Source organism: Sminthopsis crassicaudata, chromosome 3 (genome assembly GCF_048593235.1).
Source record: "Sminthopsis crassicaudata isolate SCR6 chromosome 3, ASM4859323v1, whole genome shotgun sequence".
NCBI classification, from domain to species: domain Eukaryota; kingdom Metazoa; phylum Chordata; class Mammalia; order Dasyuromorphia; family Dasyuridae; genus Sminthopsis; species Sminthopsis crassicaudata.
Genome location: NC_133619.1, coordinates 595,726,702 through 595,753,504, shown reverse-complemented (window position 1 = coordinate 595,753,504; position 26,803 = coordinate 595,726,702). Strand labels below are relative to the sequence as shown.

The following is a 26,803-nucleotide window of genomic DNA, read 5'->3' as shown; positions in this document are numbered from 1 at the left end:
GCTTTCCTATAGAAAAGTGAAAAGCTACAAAATGGCTTGTCACCCTAGATAATGGGGAAATGAAATTAGGAGGCAAGGGACTGGAGCTGGGAGATGGGTATGAGGAAGGAGGGATCGTTGGGGGAGGGGTTAAACAGCTAGAGTCTTGAATGTCATCTAGGGGCCAGAATGGGAGATTGCAAGATGCTGAAAGGTTGACAATATTGCTTAGCCCCTACAGGAAGAAAACAGGTTGAGTATATTTATAGGTATTACACTGAGTGTTGCTAAGGGGTTGGGTGGATAGAGTGGTAGGCCTGGAATCAGGAAGACCTGAGTTCAAATTTTACCTCAGAAATTCACTACCTATGAAGTTGTTGGCAAGTCACTTAACCCTCTTTGCCTCAGTTCCCTCATTTATAAAAATGAACTGTAGAAGAAAATGATGAACCATTCCAATAACTTTGCAAAGAAAACTCCAAATCAGGTCACAAAGAGTTGGACACTACTGAAAAATGACTAAACAACTTCATTTAGAGATCCTCCAAATTCTTTCAATAGGTTTTAATCTCTGGAACAACTGTCACCTTGAATGTACAAAGGAGGCAGCATGAATTGAACCAACAAATAAACATGAATGATTTAATACATATTTATTATGTTATATGCAAGGCATTAGGTCATCATGGGAGAAAAGAAATATTAGGATTTGGGTTATAGTTCTATGGGGGGAGGAGGGCAGAAATTGGGGAAGATGAATATATTATCATTTACTTTTCTTAATGCTCTGAACATGTCCTAGAAAATTCAATTTCAATCAAGAGCTTTTTTTCAACTATCAGAGATTACTTTTTATATCATGATATATGATTGGATTCAAAAAGCAGCAATAGTCCTCAGCATTTCCCATTACCCATTTTTCTCATTCGATTTAAATAGTTCCTTCTATAGATTGTCAGGTTGCCTGAAAGCTCTGTTATGAACTTCTCTTCCTGGAGGTTCAGTCACTGGGTCCAGAAGGTTTCTATGAAAATAAATCTGAGTTAATTTGATCTTACTCACAAGGCATAAGGCTCTAAGGGGCAGGGAAATGGGGCTAGAAGTTCATGAGAAACCATAGGGATTAATTGGATGGGAGAAAAGGGGAAAATCTTATAAAAGTTCTGGGAATCAGTTTAGAATAGTTTCTCACGCTAGCTCTAAAGGAACTCCTGACTCCTACCTCCTAGCAATGTATGTGTGTATATATATATATATATATATATATGTCAGAAAAGGTAGATTACTAGGTCAAAGATTCTGCCTAATGATCCAGAGGAAGGACTATCTTCTGGTCAGAGTTTCAGGGAGAGCCTCTTCCCATCATCACCACAACTCAGTGGCATGAGGGAGTTTGACCAGGCCCATCTTTTTCTCTTGGAAGAACTCAAAGCCCAGGGAAGAGGTAGCTGGAAGACCATCTCTTGGATCCCCATTCCCAGTCCTGCACTCCTACTCACTGTAGATGAGAAGGGATGGTGAAAATCATCTCAGGACTCTTAAAACCATTGAAACTGGAACTTGAAGTGTGGGTGTAGGCCCCCATGTCTTCAAAAATTAGCCAGTCACCTACATGAAGTTCAGGCAGCAAGATGTCTGTTGGACCCAGGCGGTCAAAGGCGTCACATGTGGGACCCCACAGCGTGGAAGGGTAAAGATGTGGCTTATAACTGAACTTCTGTATCAAATGGGAAGTAGAAGGTAAGAATTTAACTAAATAAAATCACTCTTGGCTCAAACCACCTGCGTCTCCTATTCCCTAACATCCTTTTAGTATTAGATCTTGCTGATCTCTATTTATAAAATGTTTTCCCTCTCCTTCTTTTCCTGTTGAATTCCTGCTCACTTTGCCTATTGATTTTTCACTTTAAAACTTAACTCCACCAGAATTTCTCCTTTAATTTCCAGAATACTACAACCCTACTCTATTCATGAAATTATCAGATAAATTGCATAGTACAGTTATTTTTAAAAACTTACCTCCTTACCAGACGTTGAGTTTCAAGACCGCAGAATTTTTGTCTTCCTGAAATTTTACATCTTCTTCAACATACTGAGTTTATAGGGCATGCTTATTTAATGTTTGTTAATGAATGAATGAACAAATCAGGAAGGAGAACAAATCAGGAAGTCCAAAGAGACCATAGCTGGGTGTACTAAAGTGAGGTACATTGCTAATTCCACAATGCATTCAATAATATGTGATTTATATTTGTTATATTTCTTTTCATAATTTATGTTAAATATATGTTCATTATTTAGGGCTTTTATAACTGTAAATTTTATAAATATTTTGTTCTACGGTCCTATACTGTTAATACCTCTACTTTTAAAAGATACACTTTCAAAGGTCATCCAACAATATTTAAGCATTCCAGTTAGAGTCAGAAAGATGCCAGTTTCTCATCTTGCCTTAAGTACTTATCAGTTTTTAACGCTGGGCAAGCCACTTAATTTCTTTCAGCCTTAGTTTGTAACGCATATCCTTCAATAGATCTCACTGCTAATATGTCATTCCTGAGCAGAGACTGTTTTTTCCTTTGAGGTCTCAACCAACTTAAACCACTTGATTGGAGGACAATTGCTTCTAGAATTAAGAAAAATATAGGCAGATAAATTTGATCCATTCTTTTTTTTTCTCAAATATTTCAATGGCCTCTCCTTAGCAACCCTAATTCACAGTGTCTGAGCTAGGTTGGTAGCAAAGTTCCAGAGGTACTAGTTATATTCTGGCCACCTTGGAAGTCACTAGGTAGTTATTACTCTCTTCCCCAACCCCAAACTCAGAGCAGAGAAATTCAGAGAGTAAGTAGTAGAGCCTAAGAAAGGATTGTCAAGAGTATGTCTGAAGACCCACACTAACCTGGAAATCTTAAGGAACTTGATTTTTAATGATTGAATTCCTTAGGAAATACTGACTTATTCTATTTCAGGAAGTTCATACAGCTTTCTTTGTCTTACCTTCAGAGCTGTCAAAATTGGCTTTTGCACCCTTGCTCCTCTTACCTTCACCACTTGAGGTATCCTTGTTTCTTTCTCTCTCCGAAGAATTGCAAAAGAGGTATAAAATCCATCATTGATGTAATACATCAGTCTTTGGCCACCTACAGAGAAAACAAAAGAGCTTCATTAGGAGGATATTTAGGACTAGCTAAGCTTGTGCTGTTATCATAATTGCCCCAACGCTCTCTTCCCTTTTAGGCTTCTCCATTCTCCAGGGAGGCTGTGAGTTCTCCAACACTGTAGTTCTGCAAGTGATAGCTGAAGAAGCATTTACAAAACAAACACTAAGAGACCTCTTTGTGTAGCACTTGGTGCTAGGCACAGAGAAATACAAAATTTACATAAGACAGTCTCTCCTCTGATATATAATCAGCCTGAAAAAATGGTTGGATGAAGAGTGTAAAGGGTTTTAAATCCTACACAGGAAAATTTGTATTTTATCCTAAAGACAATGGACAGCTACTGAAGATTATTGAGCAAAGGAGTGACATAATAATCTCAAAGGTGATATTTCAATCCTTTCTCCATATCTTTACATAAGTAGTCTCCAACAGCTACAATGTCATCACTATTATTTTTATTACATCTTTAGAATCCCTAGCTTCCTTCAAAGCACAACGCAAATATCACTTACTACATGAGTCCTTCCATGAAGTTTTCGGTATTCTCTCTTTTGCAATTACTTTATACAACTTTTTATATATTTTGTTTTAATTTATTTGTACCAAGTCCCATTCCTCTTCCAATCCTAACCCCAGTAGAACATTAGCTCCTTAAGGAAAGGGACGATTTGTTTTTGTCTTTGTATCATATTAGGCACAATTTGTCTGGATGATGGAGTAGATTGTTTGGAAAGGAGAAATATAAAAGAGCTGGAAAGATAATGGGATATCTGTTTAAAGGGATCCTGAGTCCAGTGAACTGTTTGAAAATTCTTAACTACAGCAGTAATAAGTTAATATCTGTGCTTAATGAAACTGATTCTGGCAGCCTGCAAAAGATCCTTCAGAATGGGCAGCAATAGAGTCGAATGGGAGGAGAATAGGTTCAGATCCTACCTCTAGCTCTGTAACCTAGAAAAAGCTTCTGTGGATCTCACCTCCCTAATGTGTAAAATGAAGGACTTGAACCATATAGTCTCAGATCTATTCCAGATCTCTCTGTGAGCTGATATGCTTAGAGAAAAAGAGTGACAGGTGGCAGAGTTTTAGATACTGAAGAAGTTGGACAGATCATAGTAAAAGGTGGTCACAGAAACAACAGGAGTATTCAGAGGCAGATTTGGTAGGACTTAATTATTAGCTGCATTCAGGGAAAGTAAAGCATAACCCTAAGGCAGTGATCCTGAGCCATCATGTCAATGGTAGTATTAAACAAATTGGGATTTGAGAAGAAAAAAGAGGTAGTGTACTCAGATAGGTGTTGGACTAATCAAGTAGGAATTGAATTCCTCAGAGATTAATTGTATGATGCAATGACCAGGCTGTGCGTTTGACCCTTGACCACACTGTGGACCGAATCCAGAGATCATGAGCTGGTCAGGGAAGTTGTTCAATCCAAAGTGCCCTGCACAAGAGTATGGCACACCTTCTTCCATCACGCTCTTCTTGCCAATTATGTTGAGGGCAGCAGTGCACACTTTAGAAGCATAGAAGCGGCCAGGTTCAGCTATGATCTCCACTCCATTGCCTTCTGGGAAATATTGGTCCAGGGCTCCATTGATTACAGCTGCCATCTGTAGGAAAGAGAAAGGTCTCCATCAGTGCAGACCTGCTTACCTGATCCCCAAGCCTCTTTCAGCCAAGCCAAGCCAATTATCTTGGACCCAGTTATACAGTGACCCTCAGCCTGTGCCTATTTTTTGTCTCATGCCTAGTACTCTCTTGCCCTATGAAGATGTTACTAGAGCTTGAAACGGTGTGACATTCAGATGTCTCACAGCTCTCAGGACTTGTCATCTTTCTCCTTAAATAATAGAAAGTGCTTCATGTAGATTGGTGCTAGGATCCAGTATTCCTACCCTTCCATTTACTCCCAGACACCCCACCAACACATGACCAAGTTTTTAATTATGTCCAGGACTTTGCTTCTGCTGTGTCCTTCCCCTGTCCCTCTACCCTAAATACATGGAAGATTTTTCCTCATCATATCTACCATCAAGACCTAACTTATACAATACAAGGCAATCTTCTTTAGATCAGAGAAACATGGTCCACCCTTAGAACTTTCTCTGTGTATAGAAGGCTGGTTACCCTACTAATCATATGCACTTCTCAAGAACAAGGCCTGGGTTTGCTACTTTTCTGAAGTCAGAGACTGGGTCTATTCTTCCTTTCTCTGTCTCTCCTTGTAAGGTTCCAAATCCTCTCAGATATTTCCCCCAGGTTAAAATTTGGGTTTATTCTTCCTCTTCCTTCTCCAGACCCTGCACTCCCTTGAAATCAGGAACAAGATTTCTTCATCTTTTTTTTCTCACTCCCATCTCAAGCATCAGCTAAGTTCAGGGATGAACACATAGTATCTGGGTTCATTGTGCCAGTGGTAGAGAAAGGTTGACTCTTGTGAGTGACTCTTCAGAGATATTCCATGTGGAGGATAATGATATATTCCATTCATTATAGACCATAAAAGCCATAAATTGTGAAGATAATCTTGAGGTCTAAAAGGCTCTGGCAGTAGGGAAAAACAACTGCTACATCCTAACTGTCTGGGAAATTTTAAAACATAGGATCATTGGTGAACTATACATTTGTTGCCCAAGGACCAGCCTGGCTAAATTCAGAGAAGTCCATTATCAGTACCTTTTGTATTCAAAAATTTTGATTGTTGAGAGGGACAGAAAGTGAATAATAAAAGGTAAAGGAAAAAGCCCTGAAAGACAACAGCACTCCCAACAGTTACAGAGATCACAAGGGATCTCAGAGAACCGATAAATAATACTCCTGTCTCTTGATAGAATGCAAGGGAAAGGGATATTTTAGGCGCAGAATGAAGCATCAATTGCTGAATATGATCAAGGTCTTTTTTTTTTTTTTTGCTTATAGAGATTTTTTTATTGTGAAGTCTACCTTCTCTGCTACTTCATACAGTATTTCTTTTCTGGTTTTTTTTTATTGAAGTTTTTATTTTCAAAAACATATGCAAGGATAATTTTTCACTATTGACCCTTGCAAAATCTTGAGTTCCAATTTCTCCCCTCTTCTCCTTGCCCCCTCCCCCTAGATGGCAAATAATTCAATATATGTTAAACATGGTAAATATATATGTAAATCCGATATAGGCATACATATTTATACAGTTATTTTACTGCACAAGAAAAATCAGATCAAAAAGGAAAAAATGATAAAGAAAACAAAATGCAAGCAAACAATAACAAAAAGTGAAAATTCTGTATTGTGGTCCACATTCAGGTCCCACAGGCTCTTTTCATCACAAGATCTCAATGTCTTTTTCTTAACTGTACTTATAAATAAGACTTCTTTCTAGATAGAAAAAATATCATTGAAAAATAGAGAGGGATTTTTAAAAAAGGGAGTTTTTAAAGAGATAATCAATGGACTTTTAAAAAACAAAGTTCTAGGATTGAAACCTCCCACCCCCACCAATTGAGCTAATTCTCTTGCCATAAACTGTCTTTTCCTTTCTTCTCCATCCAACCTTGGATCTTGGCTGCTCACCTCTTCAAATGTAGGTACAAAATTCTTCTCGCCTGGGAAGCCTCCTCCAATATCCAGGAATCCCATTGGGTGCCCCATCTGGAGGCCCAGGTCAAACACACGCCGGGCATTTGCAACGGCCTGGTGGAAGCTCTCTGGTGTCTGGCAGCCAGAACCCACATGGAAACTGAGAGGAGTCAAGCAGTGTTAGCATTGAGCAAATGCACAGGTGCACTCATGAAGACACATGGGTGCATGTGTTCTTTTTCACTCATAAACACAGAAAAGTTCCCACATAGACACAAATATGGGGAAACATACAGAGACATAAACAGATACTTTAGAGATGGTTTTCTGTTTGCAAAGCCCTTTATGGTTTACAAATCCTCACAAAACTTCCCTGAGGAAGACAAGGCAGAGATTGTTGCCTATCGTTGACAGAGTAGAAACTGAGACCCAGAGAAAAGAAGAGGTTTTCCCAGTGTCAAAGGTCAAGATCACAGACACTATAAATCAATAGTACAGCCCAGGTTTGAACCCAGACCTCCTGGCTCCTAGATTAGGCCTTTTCCCTTTCCAGCAGCCAGGGAGAAGTAGGAGTCCCTAAAGTCAGACTCACCAGCTTCCAACCACAGTCACTCCCAAGTCCTTGGCAATGCTCAGCAGACGGCTACACTTGTCCAGGGGAGCCCCGAACTTGGCACTCAAGGGGAACATGCTTTCACTGTCCTCGGTCCAGATTCTGAGAACCATCCTGCCAAGGAATCACAGCCCACATTTCTCTCATGCCTTAATAAGGTTCACTAAGATAAGTAGTGCAGATATTGTCATCCCTACCTTACTTTGACCATAGGGGTGAAATCATATAACCCAAATCTCATAGCCAGAGTTCGTGCTCTAATGCCTTGCTCTGCTTCTACAGAATGGCAAGCCACTGCCAAAGGGAGACCTGTGACTCCAGGAGTCTTGCCTAGACATCTGTATTGCTCACCTCCACCCCCATTTCATCTTCACTTTTCTTCATTTCTCAGATATCCCTGAATCATCCTAGCTACTGATTCTACCTAGATCTTATGTCCTCTTTTTAAGAACTACTGGCTTCTTCCCACAGTACTGAGCCCCCACCTCATTTCCCAATATCTAAGTAATTGTTTTCTCTTCCTCTGTCCACATCCTGCTTTGTCCTCTGCCTCTTTGCTCTAAGACCTTTGCCCTTTCCAATATACCTCACTGTGCATGGGCAGCAGACACCTGTTTGTATTATCTATTCATTGAGATTCCATCGTCTAGTCATGTCACTTATAGCAGACTTTTGCTTGTTCTCTATGTCTACTCTGCCCTGGTGCTGTGATTTTATGAGTGACCCGAGTGACCATCTGTCACTTACCCCTGGATCTTCTTGATGTCCAGTGATCAGGCATCTATACTTTCTAATCTGATTATCATCTATAAATCTTGTTCATTCATTTTCTCATTTATTATTACTTATAACAACCATAATAATACCTATCATTAATATATACATCTTTAATGTTTGCAAAACACTGTTCATGTTATGTTGTTTGATCTTTACAACAATATTCATAAGGTAAATGCTTTACAAACAAACAAGATGCAATTGCTTAGGAAGCTCTTTCTCTGCCTTGTTCTCTCTCTCCTGCTTTTCAGGCCTATCTGGACTCATGGTTCAGGTCATCTCTGTTCACCCTGTGATACCACTGACCAGCATCTGATGCTAATAATAGTGTCTTCCAGGTTTCTTCTGCCACCCTTACCTGGCAGTGGGGTGAAACTTGGCAACTTTGACAAGCTCTTCCTCACAGTCAAAAGTCATCAGCTGGACCCCATGGCTGGCAGCATACTGGAGATAAGAGATCTGCTTACAGGTATTGGCGTAGATGATGCGGGAGGGGGTAATTCCCATCTTCAGAACCTGCTCCAGCTCCGCCTATGGCCGTACAGCAGAGGTTATCTCCCTTGGGGTTACACCTTTCTCACATTCTCAATCTGGGGGGTTTCATTAGAACTCATTGGAGCCTTCCCATCCCTAGAAAACCCAGAGGAAAAGAACTGGAGACAGCCATGAGCTTCTGGATATTTAGGTCCTATTGTACCACCATCCCCATTCCTTTCCACTCTATTCAAAAAAACTAATCCTTTTGAAGAAATTTTGAAGTCTTACAGGAAGTGAATAGATAAGTATAATAGCCCCTGGATAAGAGCTCCCAAGAAGTTCTTGGTGGGGGCAGGAGAAGGAAAGGAGAAGTAGCCAAAACGTTCTCAGTTCCTCCCTATCCACACACACAAACACACATACAGATGTATACTTCCCTTTCTGGTGGCCTCCTGTTTAAGTTTTTCAATCTTGCCTACACTGTGCCCCTAGAGAAATTTACTGGAGATGTTACCAAAGGGAAAAGAGAAGGAAAGATGTGTCCTCCTTGATCTGTAAACATGTTGCTCATGTTCTGATTTCCTTTCAACCCAATGGACCCACAGCCTGAGTTCTTTTATAATTGTCCTTTGTTTCTCACTACTTTGTGCAATCCAGAAAAGCTCATCTTTTCAAAGAACCTTTTCCTTCTAGCCCTCCTGAATCTTCTACCTTCCCATCATTCACTCCCCCCCTTTCAGAGCTATATAGATATGGGGCCTCCTTGAAGCTCACCCGACTTGCACAGTCAAAGCCAGTGCCCAGATTGGCCAACACCTGTAACACACTGGGGCTGTTGTTGCACTTCACAGCAAAGAAGGGGGTCACACGGGGCAGGGTCTTCAGGAACATCTGGTGTTGCTCAGCCAGAACCCCCAGGTCAGTCACCATGAAGGCATCTCTCTCATCCTGTAGGGGAAAGGGTAGGGGAGGATCATCTCTGAGAGGACAAGGAAGAAACTTTCCTGACTCTGGTTATTGTGTAATCTGCATTCTGCTTACTCCAAATCTCAAATAAATGAGGCTATCCCTTGACATTGTGGAGAAGGAATTATTGGCACTCAGACATGTTATGACTGCCAGAGAGCAAGCCAGAGATTCAATTCAAATTGAAATTCTGACACTCAATTTCTCCCAGCCTAAGTTTCCTCATCTTGCAAATAAAATAATAGTACCACTTGTATTATCTAAGTGGAAAACTTTATACTTCTGTCCATTAAATTTCATCCTATTTAACTCATTGTAATATTTTAGTTTATAAATATCTTTTTGAATCCTCAATATGTCTTCTATTGCTTTAATCTATACCTCTTAGTTTTCTGCACATTTTTATGCTTGCCACCAATGCTTTAACCCAATCATTCATAAAAATTTTGAAAGCCCAGGACGAATTATATATCTCCAGAGCACTAAACTGAAGCTGAACTGAAGACCTTAAAAGTAAACATCTCTTTGACCCTGTTTTTTTATTAAAGCTTTTTATTTACAAAACATATGCATAGGTAATTTTTCAAAATTGACCCTTAACAAAACCTTGTGTTCCAAATTTTCCACTCCTTCCTCCCACCTACTCCCTAGATGGCAGGTAATCTAATACATGTTAAATATGTTATAATATATTTTAAATCCCATATATGTTAAGTCCAATAATGTATACATATTTATACAGTTATCTTGCTGTATAAGAAAAATCACATCAAGAAGGGAAAAAAACCAAGAAAGGAAACAAAATGCCACCAAACAACAACAGAAAGAGTGAAAATGCTATGTTGTGATCCACATTCAGTCCCCACAGTCCTCCCTCTGGGTGTAGATGGCTCTTTTCATCACAAGATCATTGGAACTGGCCTCAGTCATCTCATTGTTGGAAAGAGCCACGTCCATCAGAATTGATCATAGTATAATTTTGCTGTTGCCATATATAGTGATCTCCCAGTTCTGCTCATTTCACTCAGCATCAGTTCATGTAAGTCTCCCCAGGCCTCTCTGAAATCATCCTGCTGATTGTATATTATAGAACAATAATATTCCATAACATTCATACATCATAACTTATTCAGCCTTTCTCCAACTGATGGGCATCCACTCGGTTTCTAGTTTCTTGCCATTACGAAAAGGGCTGCCACAAACATTTTTTGGCATATGTGGGTCCCTTTCTCTCCTTTAAGATCTGTTTGGGATATAAGCCTAGTAGTAACACTGCTGGGTCAAATGTATGCACAGTTTGATAACTTTTTGAGTATAGTTCCAAATTGCTCTCCAGAATGGCTGGATCCATTTATAATTCACCAACAATGTATTAATGTCCCAGTTTTCACATATCCTTTCACATATGAGGCAATTGGGGTTAAGTGACTTGCCCAGGGTCACACAGCCAGGAAGTGTTAAGTGTCTGAGACCAGATTTGAACTCTGGTCCTCCTGACTTCAGGGCTTGTGCTCTATCCACTGTGCCACCGCTGTCCCTGTCATTATCTTTTCCTGTCATCTTAGCCAATCTGACAAGTGTGTAGTGGTATCTCAGAGTTGTCTTAATTTTCATTTCTCTGAACAATAGTGATTTAGAGCAGCTTTTCATATGATTAGAAATGGTTTTAATTTCTTCATCTGAAAATTGTCTGTTTATATCCTTTGACCATTTATCAATTGGAGAATGGCTTGATTTCTTATAAATTTGAGTCAATTCTCTATATATTTTAGAAATGAGGCCTTTATCAGAACCCTTAAATGTAAAAATATTTTGCCAATTTATTGTTTCCCTTCTAATATTTTCTGCATTACTTTGTTGATACAAAAACGTTTCAACTTAATATAATCAAAATTATCTATTTGGTGATCATTAATTAATTCTAATTCTTCTTTGATCATAAATTTCTTCCTTCACAGATTTGAGAGATAAACTATCCTATGTCCTTCTAATTTGCTTATAATATTACTCTTTATTATTTGACCCTGTTTATGACTATTCTTTGGGTCCAGCCTTTAAATAATTTTTGAATTCGTATAATTGTACAGTCATCTATGTCACATCTCTCAATTTTTTTTTTCACAAAAATACCATATTTTTATCAATTCACTGATGTCTGGGTAAGCTATCACATCATATTTTTCTTGGTTTACTAATCTACAACCTATCAAAAAATGAAATTAAGTTAGCTTTGCAAGCCCAAGATCATTCTCTTCCACAGAGAATACAGAAGTGAAATCAATGAATTAGTTCTGAGTTCAAAATCCATATATTATCCCCATTCTATCTATTAGAGCGAGTTCTATCCCTCTTTTTTCCTCAACATAACTTTTAAAGCAGCCTAAAATAATTTTGTTTTTCTTTCCTTATGATACTCAAATTATTGTGAGTTTTATCAGAACTCTTACTCATTCTTACAGAAGCAAGTCATACATTAGTATTCCTCTGCTATTACTTGGTCTTTTTCAAATACAATCTCAGATACTTGTTAGCCATGTGATCCTGGGCAAGTTACTTAATTTCTGTCTGCCTCAATTTCCTCATCTAAAAAATAGAGTTAATAGGATATTTTGAAGATCAACGGAAATAGTATTTGTAAAGTTCTTTGTAATATTAAAGTGTTATATAAATGTTACTATTATATTTGTTCTTATCTTGAGTTTATATTTTAAAAAATCTATTTTAGTTAATGAATTCCCTGAAGATCTACTTTGTTCTCCCCACATATGTCTCATGGCCCTGGAGAGTCAAAAGTCACTTTTCAATCCTGGAGAGCATGGAGACCTGCTATAGACCTGGAAGTTCAGGAATCTTTTTTTATCAGCTCCTCTCTGACAGCACTGATCCCTTTGGAGTAGGCAGTGGGAAAACCATGGGGAAGTGGAGACATGGCAAAATTGGAATCTATTTTTTCTTGACCACACATGTTTATGATAGGAGTTTTGTTATTCTTACTTTCTCAATGTGGGGCATAGAAGAGACGGAAGGGAGAGAAGCTGGATTTTCATTTAAAAATAAAATAGAATTATTAGCAAGAAGTGACCTCAAGGTAGAATGTTGAGTTGGCAAAGGCAAAGAACGTTATAGCTGATCGGGTCCTTAGAAGATAAAGTTATGAAAACCCAAGGGATTTTGGAACATAAAACAATATCTGGGCTAGGAAAGACACTAGAAAATAGAATATAAAGGATTTTAGTGGAAAAAAATGTCTTGAAATATAGACTGTCAAAGCTAGAAGATATCTTACAACACAGAATATTATGGAAGAGAGGGATCTTAAAACTTAACACTATTAGAACTAATAAGGATCTTAGAACACAGGAAATAGGAAGGATTCATGTAATTTCATCAACCCCTTACTTTAGAAACTAAGCCTTAAAGTGGGCAAGTAATTTGTACAATAAAGAGTTATGGAACACACCCAGGCACTCTGGCTCTCATCTTTATTCTCCATTGTCAGATAACTTTAATCCTTCAAGGACTGAGTTCCTCTTTCCCTGATTTCCCCACATTATTAGAAGCAGCACATTAACTTCTCTTACCGAGACTGATAGTTCCTGGATTTTTTCCTGGATAAGCTTCCAAGCAGAGGCTCCTGATTCAAGGCAGATCACTTGCTCTTTTAGTTCCCAAGGGTTTCCAACATCCTTAGGACTTTGAACGTAGGATTCTGACCCATCAGAGGGGATTTGAAGACAGGTTCTGGAAAGAGATAGCTGCAAATTGTCCGTCTTCTGGTTCATCCTAACTCTCCATCTCAATTCATGCCCATCTCAATTCATAAACTGGCATTCAAGTTTAACTCCTTCCCTTTTTTGGAAACACTCTTCTCCATTGGATTATAGGATTTAGAGATGAGAAAAACTTTATGAATCATCTAATCTGATCTCTCATTTTGCCAATAAGGAGCCAAGAGAAAGAAAGCTGAAGATTTAGGCACTTTCTTAGATTTGCCCTCCTTGGCAATGGGACAACCCTTTTACATTCAAAGGCTCTTTTATATACATGAAAGTAAACTAGAAGAGTCCCACAGTCCCATCTTCTGAGTCACCTCATGTCTCCCTTTAGTCCTAGGGCGTCAAAATGCTCCCTTCAATCCTAGAGTGCCTGAGGACCTTTTAGATTCTTGAGGTTCAGGGATCACTACTCCTCAGCCTCTAGGAGTTTTAGTATACTCTCCTTCACCCTTGAGAACCCCTATGTCTTCTGAGAGCACTAGAGTTACCCCATCAACCTTTAGAAGTCATACAGTCATCCCAGACCCATGCAAATGTTGTTATCCCATGCTACCCTCACCTCTTAGCCAACATTCCTCTGTAGAAGTGCTGATCTCTTTGGACTAGAAAATGATGAAATTGCTTCAGGTGGAAGAAAGCGTTTTCAGAAGGAACGAATAGAATCCAGACAAGGCTAGTGTCCAGGCTGTGAATGAGCAGTGAGAGGAACTATATATAAGGAACCATGCTTCAAACCTGCCCCACCTAGTAGTAATCGGTCTCTCCCTCTAGTCTTTTATATCTCAACACCCTTCCTCCCCGCTCTCCAACATCAATACACACCTTCCTAGATTCCCCAAAGGAGAGTCATTATGTAAAGGCCTCTTCTGCTCCAATCCAGGGTGAGGCCTGAGTGGTGACACCTTTACCTGCTTTTCTAAATACAAATAAGTTCAAGAATAATGGCAGACAATGGCAAGACAGATTTCAGGAGCTCAGAATTAGTCTTAGGCAGCATTTCACAGGTTTATAGAGATTATTTTATAGATACTATTATAAAGATTAAGAACCTTGTCCAAGAACACACAGCATATTGATGACTGGAGCTTGACCAGTGAAATAAGGAATGGTTTTTACACATAGGTGAGAGGAGAGCCCACTTTAATGTTCTTTATGAATGTAGTATGACTTGAGAGCCTGAGATCATGACTTCATAGCTGGAAATAACATTTGATGTCATCTATTACCACTTCTACATTTCAGAGCTGGGGAACTGTGACCTAGAGAATAAATTAATTTGCCCAAGATTATAACACAATAATTAGTGAAGTCATATTTCAAATGTAGATCCTTTGCCTCCAAATCCACTGTGTGTGTGTGTGTGTGTGTGTGTGTGTGTATGTGTGTGTATAAAGCCACCATCATCAGAGTGCCCTTTTTTTTCTCCATGCTCTCCTATTAGATAAAAATTGTTCTCAATAGATGTCTGATTTAAGGAATCTTGCCACAATTGGAGCTGGGAAAGTAGCATCTTTTTTTCTCATTTTAACCCAGTTTTTTGGAATCTCTTAACACCTTTGCATATACAACAAACTTTGATTAAAGCACCTACTATGTGCCAGGCATTATCTTGGGATTCACAGACATAAATAAAAAAAATCAGATAGTTCCTGTTAACAGGAAATTTGTGGAAGCATGAAAAGGTAGGTAGGATGATTCTACACCATTTCACACCATTTTCCTCCCATTTTTCAATAGGTATACTTCTATTGGTGGTGCAACTTCATTAATTTGGATTTTTCGTTTTAATTTTTTTGCATGTTACACTCAGGAAGAGCATATATGTAAATATATATAAATTTTTTGAGAAACTTAAGTTTTCATTCTATAAGAATGCTCAAAGTGTGACTATTGGGCTTTTTCATGCTCTCCCCAATCCACATTAGGTTTTCTTTTGTGTCTGTATTCTGCTCAAGGGAATGTCAGCACTAGCTATGGTTTTTCTCTATTTCTATTTTCTTTGTATTGTGCTGATCATTTCTTATAGACCAATGATATTCCATAACATTCATGTACCATAACTTATTCAACCATTCTCTAACTGATGGGCATCCACCCTGTTTCCAGTTTCTTGCCGCTATAAAAAAGGGCTGCCACAAACATTTTTGCACATGTGGGTCCCTTTCCCTCCTTTAAGATCTCTCTGGGATATAAGCCCAGTAGTAGCACTGTTGGATCAAAGGGTATGCACAGTTTGATAACTTTTTGAACATAGTTCCAAATTGCTCTCCAGAATGTCTGGATCTGTTCACAATTCCACCAACAATGTATTAGTGTCCTGGTTCTCTCACATCCTCTCCAACATTTGTCTTAACCAATCTGAGAGGTGTGTAGTGGTATCTCAAAGTTGTCTTAATCTGCACTTCTCTTATCAATAGTGATTTAGAGCTCCTTTTCATATGACTAAAAATGGTTTCAATTTTTTCATTTGAAAATTGTCTGTTCATATCCTTGGACTGTTTATCAATTGGAGAATGGCTTGAATTCTTACAAATTTGACTCAATTCACTATATATTTTAGAAATAAAGCCTTGAACTCTTGAATGTAAAAATTTTTTTTCCCAATTTATTGCTTCCCTTCTAATCTTGTCTACATTGGTTTTGATTGTACAAAATCTTTTTAACTTAATATAATCAAAATTATTTATTTTGTATTCAATGATGTTCTCCAGTTTTTTTGGCCACAAATTCTTTCCTTCTCCACAGATCTGAGAGGTAAACTATACTTTGCTGTTCTAATTTGGTCATAATATCCCTTTTTATGTCTAAATCATGAACCCATTCTGACCTTATCTTGGTATAGGGTGTTAGGTATGAGTCAAAGTTTAGTTTTTGCCACACTAACTTTTAATTTTCTCAGCAATTTTTGTCAAATAGTGAGTTCTTATCCCAAAAGCTGGGGTCTTTGGATTTGTCAAACACTAAATTACTATAGTCATGTGAACCTAACCTAACTTTGTGATTAATTACACAATTAATTACACACATTAATTGTGATAATTACATGATTTTTGTTTGTTGGTTATTGATATAGTCAATTATGCTAATAATTTTCCTAATATTGAATCAGCCCTGGATTTCTGCTATAAATCTTACTTGGTCGTGGTGTATTATCCTGGGGATGACTTACTGTAATCTCTTTGTTAATAGTTTATTTAAGATTTTTGCATTAATATTCATTAGGTAAATTGATCTATAATTTTCTTTCTCTGTTTTGACCCTACCTGGTTTTGGTATCAGCACCATATCTGTGTCATAAAAGGAATTTGGTAGGACTCCTGCTTTCCCTATTTTTTCAAATAGTTTGCATAATAATGGAATCAATCATTCTTTAAATGTTTGGTAAAATTCACATGTAAATCCATCTGGTGCTGGAGATTCTTTTCTTAGGGAGTTGATTAATAACTTATTTAATTTCTCTTTCTAAAATGGGACTATTTAAGTAATTTATTTTTTCTGTTAATCTGGGCAATCTATATTTTTGTAAGTATCCCTCCATTTCACTTAGATTATCAGATTTATTGCCATACAGTTGGGCAACATAACTCTTAATTATTGCTCTAATTTCCTCTTCATTGGTGGAAAGTTCTCCCTTTTCATTTTTGATACTAACAATTACTTCTTCCCTTTTTCTAAAAAAAATTAAGTAAAGGTTTATCTATTTTGTTGATTTTTTCATAAAAACCAACTCTTAGTTTTGTTTTTTAATTCAATAGTTTTCTTACTTTCATTTTTATTAATCTCCTCTTTTACTTTCAGAATTTCAAATTTGGTATTTAATTGGGGGATTTTAATTTGTTCTTTTTCTACCTTTTTTAGTTGCAAGCCCAATTCATTGATCTTCTCTTTCTCTATTTTATGCAACTAAGCATCTAGAGATATAAAATTTTCTCTAAGAACTGCTTTAGCTGCAGCCCATAAATTTTGGTATGTTGTCTCATTATTGCCATTTTCTTGGATGAAATTATCAATTGTGTCCATGATTTGTTGTTTCACCCACTCATTCTGGCCTTTTATTGCATGTAATTTTGATTGCACCATGACCTAAAAAATGCATTTACTATTTCTGCTTTTCTGCATTTGATTTTGAGATTTTTATGCCCTAATATATGGTCAATTTTTTGTATAGGTTCCATGTACTGTTGAGAAAAAAAAGCATATTCCTTTTTGTCTCCATTCAATTTTATTCAAAGGTCTATCATACTTAACTTTTTTTAGAATTCTATTAATTTCCTTAACTTCTTTCTTATTTTTTTGTGGTTCAATTTATCTAGTTCTGAGAGAGAATGATTGAGATCCACACCAGTATAGTTTTGCTGTCTAATTCTTCTTGCAGCTCTCTTTCTTAATTTCTTGTAGCTCTCTTCATTTCTTTAGGAGCTTGATCTGAAATCAGGATCATTATCCTGCTTTTTTTTTTTAAATTTCAGCTGAAGCATAATAGATTGTACTCCAGCTTTTTACCTTTACTCTGAATGTATCACTCTGCTTTAAATGTATTCTTGTAAACAACAAATTGTAGGATTCTGGCTTTTAATCCAGTTTGCTATCTGCTTCTATAATATGCGAAAATTCACCTCATTCACATACACAGTTAAAATTACTAACTATATTTCCTGCCATCTTGTTCTCCCCTAGTCATTCTTTTCTTTTTCATTCCTCCTCCCCATCCTCTCCCTTAAACAGTCCTCCCCTTTGACATCTCTTCCTCCTTTTTATACCTTTCCCTTTCTACTTCTGTTCTCCCTTCTATTAGTCTACCCTCTTTCCTTTTCCCTTTCCCCTTCTACTTCCCTATAAAGTGAGACGGGCTTCTCTGTGGAGCTAAATGTGTCTGATATTCTTTCTTTGAGCCAAATCTAATGAGAGTAAGATCCAAACATTGCTCATTCCCCTCCCTTTTTCCCTCAATTGTAATAGGTCTTTTTTGCTTCTTTAAAAGATGTAATTTACCCTATTTCAACTCCATTTCCTTTTCTTCCAGTAGAATCCCCTTTTCTCCTCTAGTTTCTTTTTTATATCATCACAACAAAATCAAATTATACCTTCACCATCTAAGTATACCCATAATAGAGATACAAATCTGAAGAGTTAAACATATCATCTTCCCATATAAGTTTTTTAACTTTAAAAAAAAAGTTTTTTTTTCATTCCTCTTTATATTTTTATGCTTCTCTTGAGTTCTGTATTTGATGATCAAACATTCTGTTCAGCTCTGGTCTTTTCATTAGAAATAAATAAAATTTTACTGATTCAATGAATGTCCATCTTTATCTCTGAAAGATAATGCTCAATTTTGCTGGATAGTTGATTCTTGGCTGAAATCCAAGTTCATTTGCCTTTCTGAATATCAGAATCCATTCCCTTCAATCCTTTAAACTGCTAGGTCCTGAGTAATCCTGATTGTGACTCCTTGATATTTGAATTGTTTCCTTCTGGTTGCTTGCAATATTTTCTTCTTGAATTGATAATTCTGAAATTTAACTATGATGTTTCTTGGAGTTTTCATTTTGGGTTTTCTTTCAGGAGGTGGTTGGTGAATTCTTTCAATGGCTACTTTACCCTCTGGTTCTAGGATACAAGGGCAGTTTTCCTTAATGATTTCCTGAAAGGTGATATCTAGGCTCTTTTTTTCATCATGGTTTTCAGAAAGTCCAATAATTCTTAGATTGTCTCTCCTATATCAATTTTTCCAGGTCAGTTGCTTTTCCAATGAGATATTTTACATTTTCTTCTATTTTTTCATCTTTTGGTTTTTGTTTGATTGATTCTTGAAGTCTCATTGAGTCATTCACTTTCATTTGTTCAATTCTAATTTTTAGTGAATTATTTTCTTCAAATAGCTTTTTTATATCCTTTTGCTTTTGGCCAATTGAATTTTCCATTTAACAAATTCTGTTTTTCAATGAATTGGTTTCTTTTTCATATCTATATTGTAAGGAGTTATATCTTTTCTACTTCATGAAATTTATTTTGTAAGGAGTTATAATGATTTTTTCATTTCACTAAATGGAAATCTATTTTTAAGGAATTTTCTTCAGATAATTTCTTTGTTTCCTTTTCTAAACTCTTTTACCAAGTTCTCATTTCCTTCCCCATTTTCTTCTAACTCTCTTTTAAGATCCTTTCTGAATTCTCCCAAGAGAGCCTTGTGAGATGGAGACCAATTCATACCACTCTTTGGGGCTTCATCTAGAGGTGATTTAGAATCCTCAGGATTCTGAGGTCTGTTCTTCTGTTTCTCCATAAAAGCTATCTATGGCCAGAGTTCTTTTTGCTTTTGTGTTAATTTTTTTTTTAATGTTGAGGTGGGCTCTTAAGGCAAAGGAGAGATTGTTCCAAACTTCTTCTATAGGCAATGGTGGCTTTAGGTTGCCCTGGGATTGATGCTGCTACCTGACTTTTGGTGATGGGTAGGTGTGCCTTTTTTATGTATTTGTCACTTCATTCTCATTTCCCTGAGGATATGTGATTAAATTAGGCATATATTCATTGATCTCAGCTATTGTAGGTCAAAACCATCCTCCACAAACCAAGAAAACATTGCTAACCTTGCCAGATTGATTCAGAGAGAACTGAGCATGTCCCATAAGATAGAGCCCTAAGATGAAATGGGGGGATCAGGATGGGGGAAAGCCCATATAGCTGCAAAGTCACTCATTGGGCACTTTGTCACAAGGCAAATTAATAACCACCTTGGGACAAAGACATTTCTCAGTTCCATGTAGCCTCAACCACATGGCCCATGTGATGTTAATGAGAGGCAATGACCTCTGCAGATTTCCTGAATCAAGCAGCAACAACAAAACCTCTCAGCTCAAGAGACAGCAAATTATCAACTTCATAACTGAGTGGTAGAAGTAGTTGGATTTCAGGTTTCTGAAGGAATGTTGCAAGTCTCTGAGCACTAGCCTTATGGAGGAATCTAAAGGGTCATATTCAGGACTTAAGACTTCAGGGAGCTACAAGGGAAGGAGATTTAATATGAATGAGCAAAAACCCTGAACTTCCTGCTACACTACTAATGTGTTTGCATCATGTAAGTGTGATGGGAAGGGGATGCTCTCTCCAATATCCTTACAGTCATTTCTTTTCAGGAGAGTATAATTCCTTATGATAGTACCATAAAGCTGAAAGTCTGAGAAATAGATGTGATTCACCAGAATGTCAAGAAGTTGCTTCCAATTGTGTTTCCTTCCAGAGCCTTAAGATATTCCTCTAATGGAGTGATATTGCATAAGTTCTGAAGATGAAGATGTCTCATCAGAAAGGGAAAGAGGATTATAACATCTATTTCTTGAATATTGGGAATCTTTTCTGTCATTTTTCATGTCTACAGAGGTGAGAGGGATCATAAAGCCTGTCCTCTACTTGATATGTAATTAACCTGAATACTCTCATAGGAACTGGGCAACTTGTGTAGTAACATAGTTAAGAGACTTACATTCAAGCTATATTCTGAAGTTCCTAGAGAAAACTCTAGGTTTGGGCAAAATGAGCCATAGAAATAATAATAATAATAGCAGCTAAGATTTATATAGAACCTACTATGTGCCAAATATTATGCTAAACATTTTATAAATATTATCTTATTTGATCCTTACAACAACCCTGGGGAAGTAAGTGTTACTATTATCTTCCTTTTACATATAGAATTGGAGGGATTTGCCCAAGGTCAGAGGCATGATGATGATTCATTACTATGATGAGTCTTTGTTTCAAGGGATAGCTTGAGATTTATAAGGTCTTAGTTTTAGAATAAAAAAGCACCAAGTGGATCTATGTCTTAGATATAGTGAGTGGCATCAAGCAAATTAGAGGAGGAAGAAAGAAATCACCTTTCACATTTATGGATGAGGAAGAATTTATGACCAAAGTGTACACAGGATGACAGAAGATAAAATTCACAATTTTGATTGTATGAAATTTTAAAAGTTCTTCTTAAACAAAACCAATGCTGTTAAAATGAGAAGAATAGCAGTAAATTGGGCAAAATAGTCTTCTTTTCTTCCTTCCAGCTACTAGTCCTGCCTGAAGTTAGCAGAGAAATAATCAGAAGAATTAATAGATCAAAATAGGTCACTATTGTCTTTCTTAATAGGCTAAACTGTCCCTGAGATCCTGATACAATACTAAGACCCAAAGAAAATACCATCAGTAGCAGCTGACACCTTCCCACTGGAAGTGCACAAAGCCATCCATAACATCAAGTATAAAGTCAGAAATTAGTCATAAGATTGAATAGACGGGGCAGCTAGGTGGCACAATGGAGAGAGCAACAAACCTGAAGTCAGGAGGATCTGAGTTTAAATTTGACCCCAGAAACTTAACACTTTCTAGCTGTGTGATTTTGGGCAAGTCACTTAACCCCAATTGCTTCAGCAAAACAAACAAACAAACAAAAACAAAAACAAAAAAAACCTCAAGAATGAAAAAACAATAAAATAATACTAAAGTCTGGGAAAGGGAACAAACAGCAGAAAAAAAATTCAGATCACACATAGTTACTGTGCTGACAAGGAAAGCCAAAATACATACTCAGAAGAAGATAACAACATTAAAGTTCCTACATCCCAAGTCTCCAAGAAAAATTATATTTTTAAAATCTAGTAAGAGAGATAGAGGGAAAATTACAAAGAGTAATGAGAGCAGTGCAAGAAAATCATGGGAAAAAAGGGGTCGACAGTTTGGTAAAAGAGACAAAAAATCCTGAAGAAAATAACATCTTAAAAAGAGACTAGATCAAATGGTAAAACATATTCAAAAATCCAATGAAGGGAAGAGTGCTTTAAAATGCAGAATTTTCCAAATGGGAAAAAAGTAACAAAATTTCATTTTAGGAAAAAAAACACAACTCTTTCAATAGTAGAATTGGTCAAATGGAAAAGGAGTTACAAAATGGAATCTAGTGACTTTATTAAAAATCAAGAAACAGCACAAATAAAACCAAAAAGAATAAAAAAAAAAATAGAAAGCCATGTGAAATATCACATTGACTTGGAAAATAGATTCAGGAGAGATAATTTTTAAATTATTAGACTATCTGAAAGCCATGATCAAAAAAAGAACCAGGAAATCATATTTCAAAAAACAGTTATCAAAAAAAGCCTAAGTCTAGAATGAGAGAGTAAAAATAGAAATTGAAAGAATCCACCAAACATTTCCTGAAAGAGTTCCCAAAATGAAAACTCCAGGCCAAGGAGAAATTATTGGAAATATTACTGTAAAGGAACAATTCAAATATCATGGTGCCACACATGGTGCAAAATTTAAAAGCTTCTACATGTGAGAAATAAATCTCTTGGACTGAGAAAGGGAGGAAGTTAAAAATTTGTTTTATTACATATCTGCAGAAGCGTATGTCCCATTATAGAACAGACATACACACCATAAGAGTGGAGAATCAAGAATTGTATCTCTATTCCTGACCCCAGGTCAGGTATCTCCTGTTTTCCTATTTGTTGTGTATTCCAAAAGGCACAGCTTCCCACTCTGGCCTAGATATGTTACTCTTCCCACCACATACATTGCATGGTCATTAAAATGAGCCTAAGCTCTAGTTGGAGGAGGCAAAGTTAATACTCATAAAGCAATTAAGCATATATACTACAGCTAAGCCACAAACTTTACCCTACTTTGCTTTCCTCACAACCCTCCGTTTAATCTGGTTTTAGCTATAAATTCAAGATTACAAATATGTCTCAACTTACTTGTCTTCTCAATGGGGGAAGGATGCAAATGGAGGAAGGAAAAAAACTTTGTTTAAAATTAATGTTAAACATTGTTTTTACATTTAACTGGGGGAAAATAAATTACTAACTACTTTAAAAAAATAATCCTACCAGAAAAAGCTATTATGGTTACAGGGTCATGAAAAAAAAAAAAAAAAAAAAAAAAGACAGAAAAGAGAATGACTCCAAAACATCTACAAACAAAATTTCAAAGAAAAAAACAACCAAAACACAAATTCAACTGGAATTCCTGGAAGAGATGAAGCAAGAGTTAAAGAGCTAAAAAAATGTTAAAATGAAATCAGTGTGCTAGAGTGCAAAAAAAAAAAAAAAAAAAATTTAAAAGAAAGAAGTGCTATGAAGGAAAGAATTTGAAAAAAAAAAAAAAAAAAAGGGGAGGGGACAGCTAATTGCTGCAGTAGATAGAGCACCAGCCCTTAAGTCAGGAGGACCTGAGTTCAATCTAACCTCAGACACTTAACAGCTTCCTGGCTGTGTGACCCTGGGCAAGTCACTTAATCCCCCAATTGCCTCAGCATAAAAAGAAAGAAAAAGAATGAACATATCGGCACAAGAGGAACAAAACTTTGCCCAAGCAACAAAATCCTTAAAAATTAAAATGAATCCAATATAAGATGACTCTATGAAACACCAATAAATACAACAAACTCAAAAGACTGAAAAAAAAATAAAAGAAAACTTAAGACATATCATAGAAAAATAGCTAATTTGAAAAACTAATTAAGGGAAAAATTAAGAATAACTGAATTACCTGAAAAACATATCAAAAAAAGGAGTTTAATGTTTCATTTCCAGAATAATAACTTATTCAGAAAATTGAATTAAACTCCCCAAGGAAAGGAGGTGAACTTTTAAGTGAATTAAGAGGATTTCCGAGTACTCCTGATGAATAGATAGGTAGAAATTTTGCAGTTCTAAACAGAAGAGTTAAGAGAAACATTAAAAAGTAAATGTGAATAAACACTCAAAGGAACTAAACAGGGATAAATTATTTACATTCAAATATGGAGAAGTGATGTATGTGAATCCCTCTGAACTTTATCATCATCAGGTATCCTAGAAGGAGGCTAATTAAATAAGGCCTGGGAGGGTTTCTCTTATGTTCTGATGATCAAGTGAAGAATGGAAAGAGAGAAGAGGAATATATTGAAGGGGTGAAAGAAAGGAAGCTTAGAGAAAACTATCTCAAGTAATCAGAATGTGCAAGTAATCATCTATACAAACAAGGAAGAAGGATTGGGGATAGAATAATAAACTCAAAACTCACTCTCATCTGAACCAATCAAAAGAGGAAGAACATAGACATACACATTTGGGTACAGAAATACATTTTACTCAAGAGGAAAACAGAAAGGAAAGAGAAATGAGAAAGGATAAATTAGAGGAAGATAAGTTGAGGAAGGGAATTAGTTTACAGCAAAACAATTTCTGAAGATGTATAAGAATATTTATAGTTCTTTTTGAAGTGATAAAGAATTGAAATCTGAGTGGGTGCCCATCAATTGGAGAATGGCTAAAATAGTTGTGGCATGTGAATATGATGAAATAATATTGTGTTGTAAGAAATGATGAAGATGATTTCAAACAAACCTGGAAAAATTTGAACTAATATAGAGTAACTAAAAAGAGTCAAAAGGATAATGTATATAACAACCACAATAGGATAAATACCAAAAAAAAACTTTTAGAAATTCTGATCATATAATGACAAATGTTGGAGGGGATGAGGGAAAACTGGGACACTGGAGAGCAATTTGGAACTATACTCAAAAAGTTATCAAACTGTGCATACCCTTTGTTACTACTGGGCTTATATCCCAAAGAGATATTAAAGAAGGGAAAGGGACTCACATGTGCAAAAATGTTCATGACAGCCTTTTTCATAGTAGCTAGAACCTGGAAATTGAAGAGATGCCCATCAACTGGAGAATGGTTGGGTAAATTGTGGTATATGAATGTTATGGAATATTATTATTCTATAAGAAATGACCAACAGGATGATTTCAAAGAGGTCTGGAGACACTTACATGAACTGATGCTGAGTGAAATGATCAGGACCAGAAGATCATTATACACTTCAACAAGTAAACAAGTGTTCAACAATAATACTATATGGAAGTGGCTCTCTTCAACAATAAGAGCATCCAAATTGATCTGTAATGAACAGAACCAGATTCACCCAGAGAAAGAACACTGGGAAATGAGTATGGACCACAATATAACATTTCCACTCTTTCTGTTATTGTTTGTTTGCATTTTTGTTTTTTCTTCTCAGGTTTTTTTTTTTTTTACCTTCTTTCTAAATCTGATCTTTCTTGTGCAACAAGATAACTGTATAAATATGCATACATATATTGCATTTAACATATGCTTTAACATATTTAACATGTATGCTACTACCTGCCCTCTAGGGGAGGGGGTGAAGGGAAGGAGAGAAAAGTTGAAACAGAAGTTTTTGCAAGGATCAGTGCTGAAAAACTATCCATGTTTATGTTTTGTATATAAAAAGCTATAACAAAAAAGAAATTCTGATAATAGTAATGAGCAACCACAATTACAGAATAGTGATGAGAAAACATGCTATCTACCTTGTGACAAAGAAGTCAAAAATTCAGGATGAAGAATGAGATAAATTTTGAGGACATGGCTGATTTGAAAGCTTGTTTTGCTTGACTATACATGCTTGCAACAGCTTTTTTTTTTTTTCATTCTCATTGTGTGGGAGTGTTGGAATAGGCAAAATAAAATATCACTTTAAAGTTGATTTATGAAAATTCAGGAGCACAATGGATAGATCTGAGTTCTGAAGTCAAAAAGACCAATTTACATCAGACCTCAGGCACTTAAGTAGATCTGTGAGCCTGGGCAAATCACTTAACCTTTGTCTACTTCAGTTTCCTCATCTGTCAAATGGAGATTAATAATAGAACCTACCTACTATAAAATTTTTGTGAGGATAAAATAAAAAATATTTTAAGTGCTATGTAAATACTAGCTATTATTATTAATAGGAGCCATTTTTGAACTGATAAATGATCAAAGCAGATTAACAAACAGGCAGTTTTTTTTATTATAACTTTTTATTGACAGAACATATGCCTGGGTAATTTTTTACAACATTATCCCTTGTACTCATATCTATTCTGACTTTTCCCTTCCCTCCCTGGCAAGCAGTCTTTTACATGTTAAATATGTTACAGTATATCCTAGATACAATATATTTGTATAGAACTGAACAGTTCTCTTGTTGCACAGGGAGAATTGGATTCAGAAGGTAAAAAGAACCTGGGAAGAAAAACAAAAAAACTGCTCACAGTTTACACTCATTGCCCAGTGTTCCTTACCTGGGTGTAGCTGATTCTGTCCATCATTGATCAATTGGAACTGGATTAGATCTTTTCTTTGTTGAAGACATCCACTTCCATCAGAATACATCCTCATACAGTATCATTGTTGAAGTGTATAATGATCTCCTAGTTCTGCTCATTTCACTCAGCATCTGTTCATGTAAGTCTCTCCAGGCCTCTCCTAACAGGCAATTTTTAAAAGAAAAAAAATCTAAACTATCAATATTTAATTGGTTGTTCAATACACATTTATTAAATGTTTGCTAAGTGCTGACTGTGCTGACCTCTAACGATATAAAAGCAGGCAGTCTCTGCCTTCAATAAGCTCACAGTCTAATGAGGAAGACAAGAA

The 26,803-nt window shown here is 36.4% G+C and overlaps 1 protein-coding gene across 1 annotated transcript; it reads right to left on the bottom strand.

The window, feature by feature from the left end:
• Nucleotides 1-617: 617 nt before the first annotated feature.
• LOC141563819 (antizyme inhibitor 2-like) lies at nucleotides 618-13,986 on the bottom strand. Its single transcript, XM_074305419.1, has 10 exons — nucleotides 13,873-13,986; nucleotides 13,119-13,278; nucleotides 9,346-9,519; nucleotides 8,453-8,625; nucleotides 7,297-7,431; nucleotides 6,699-6,864; nucleotides 4,609-4,756; nucleotides 3,025-3,122; nucleotides 1,479-1,696; nucleotides 618-1,003 (listed from the first exon to the last, which is right to left on the bottom strand). Exons 1-10 carry the CDS (start codon nucleotides 13,884-13,886, stop codon nucleotides 925-927), a joined length of 1,365 nt encoding a protein of 454 aa, XP_074161520.1. The 5' UTR covers nucleotides 13,887-13,986; the 3' UTR covers nucleotides 618-924.
• Between the last annotated feature and the right edge of the window lie 12,817 nt (nucleotides 13,987-26,803).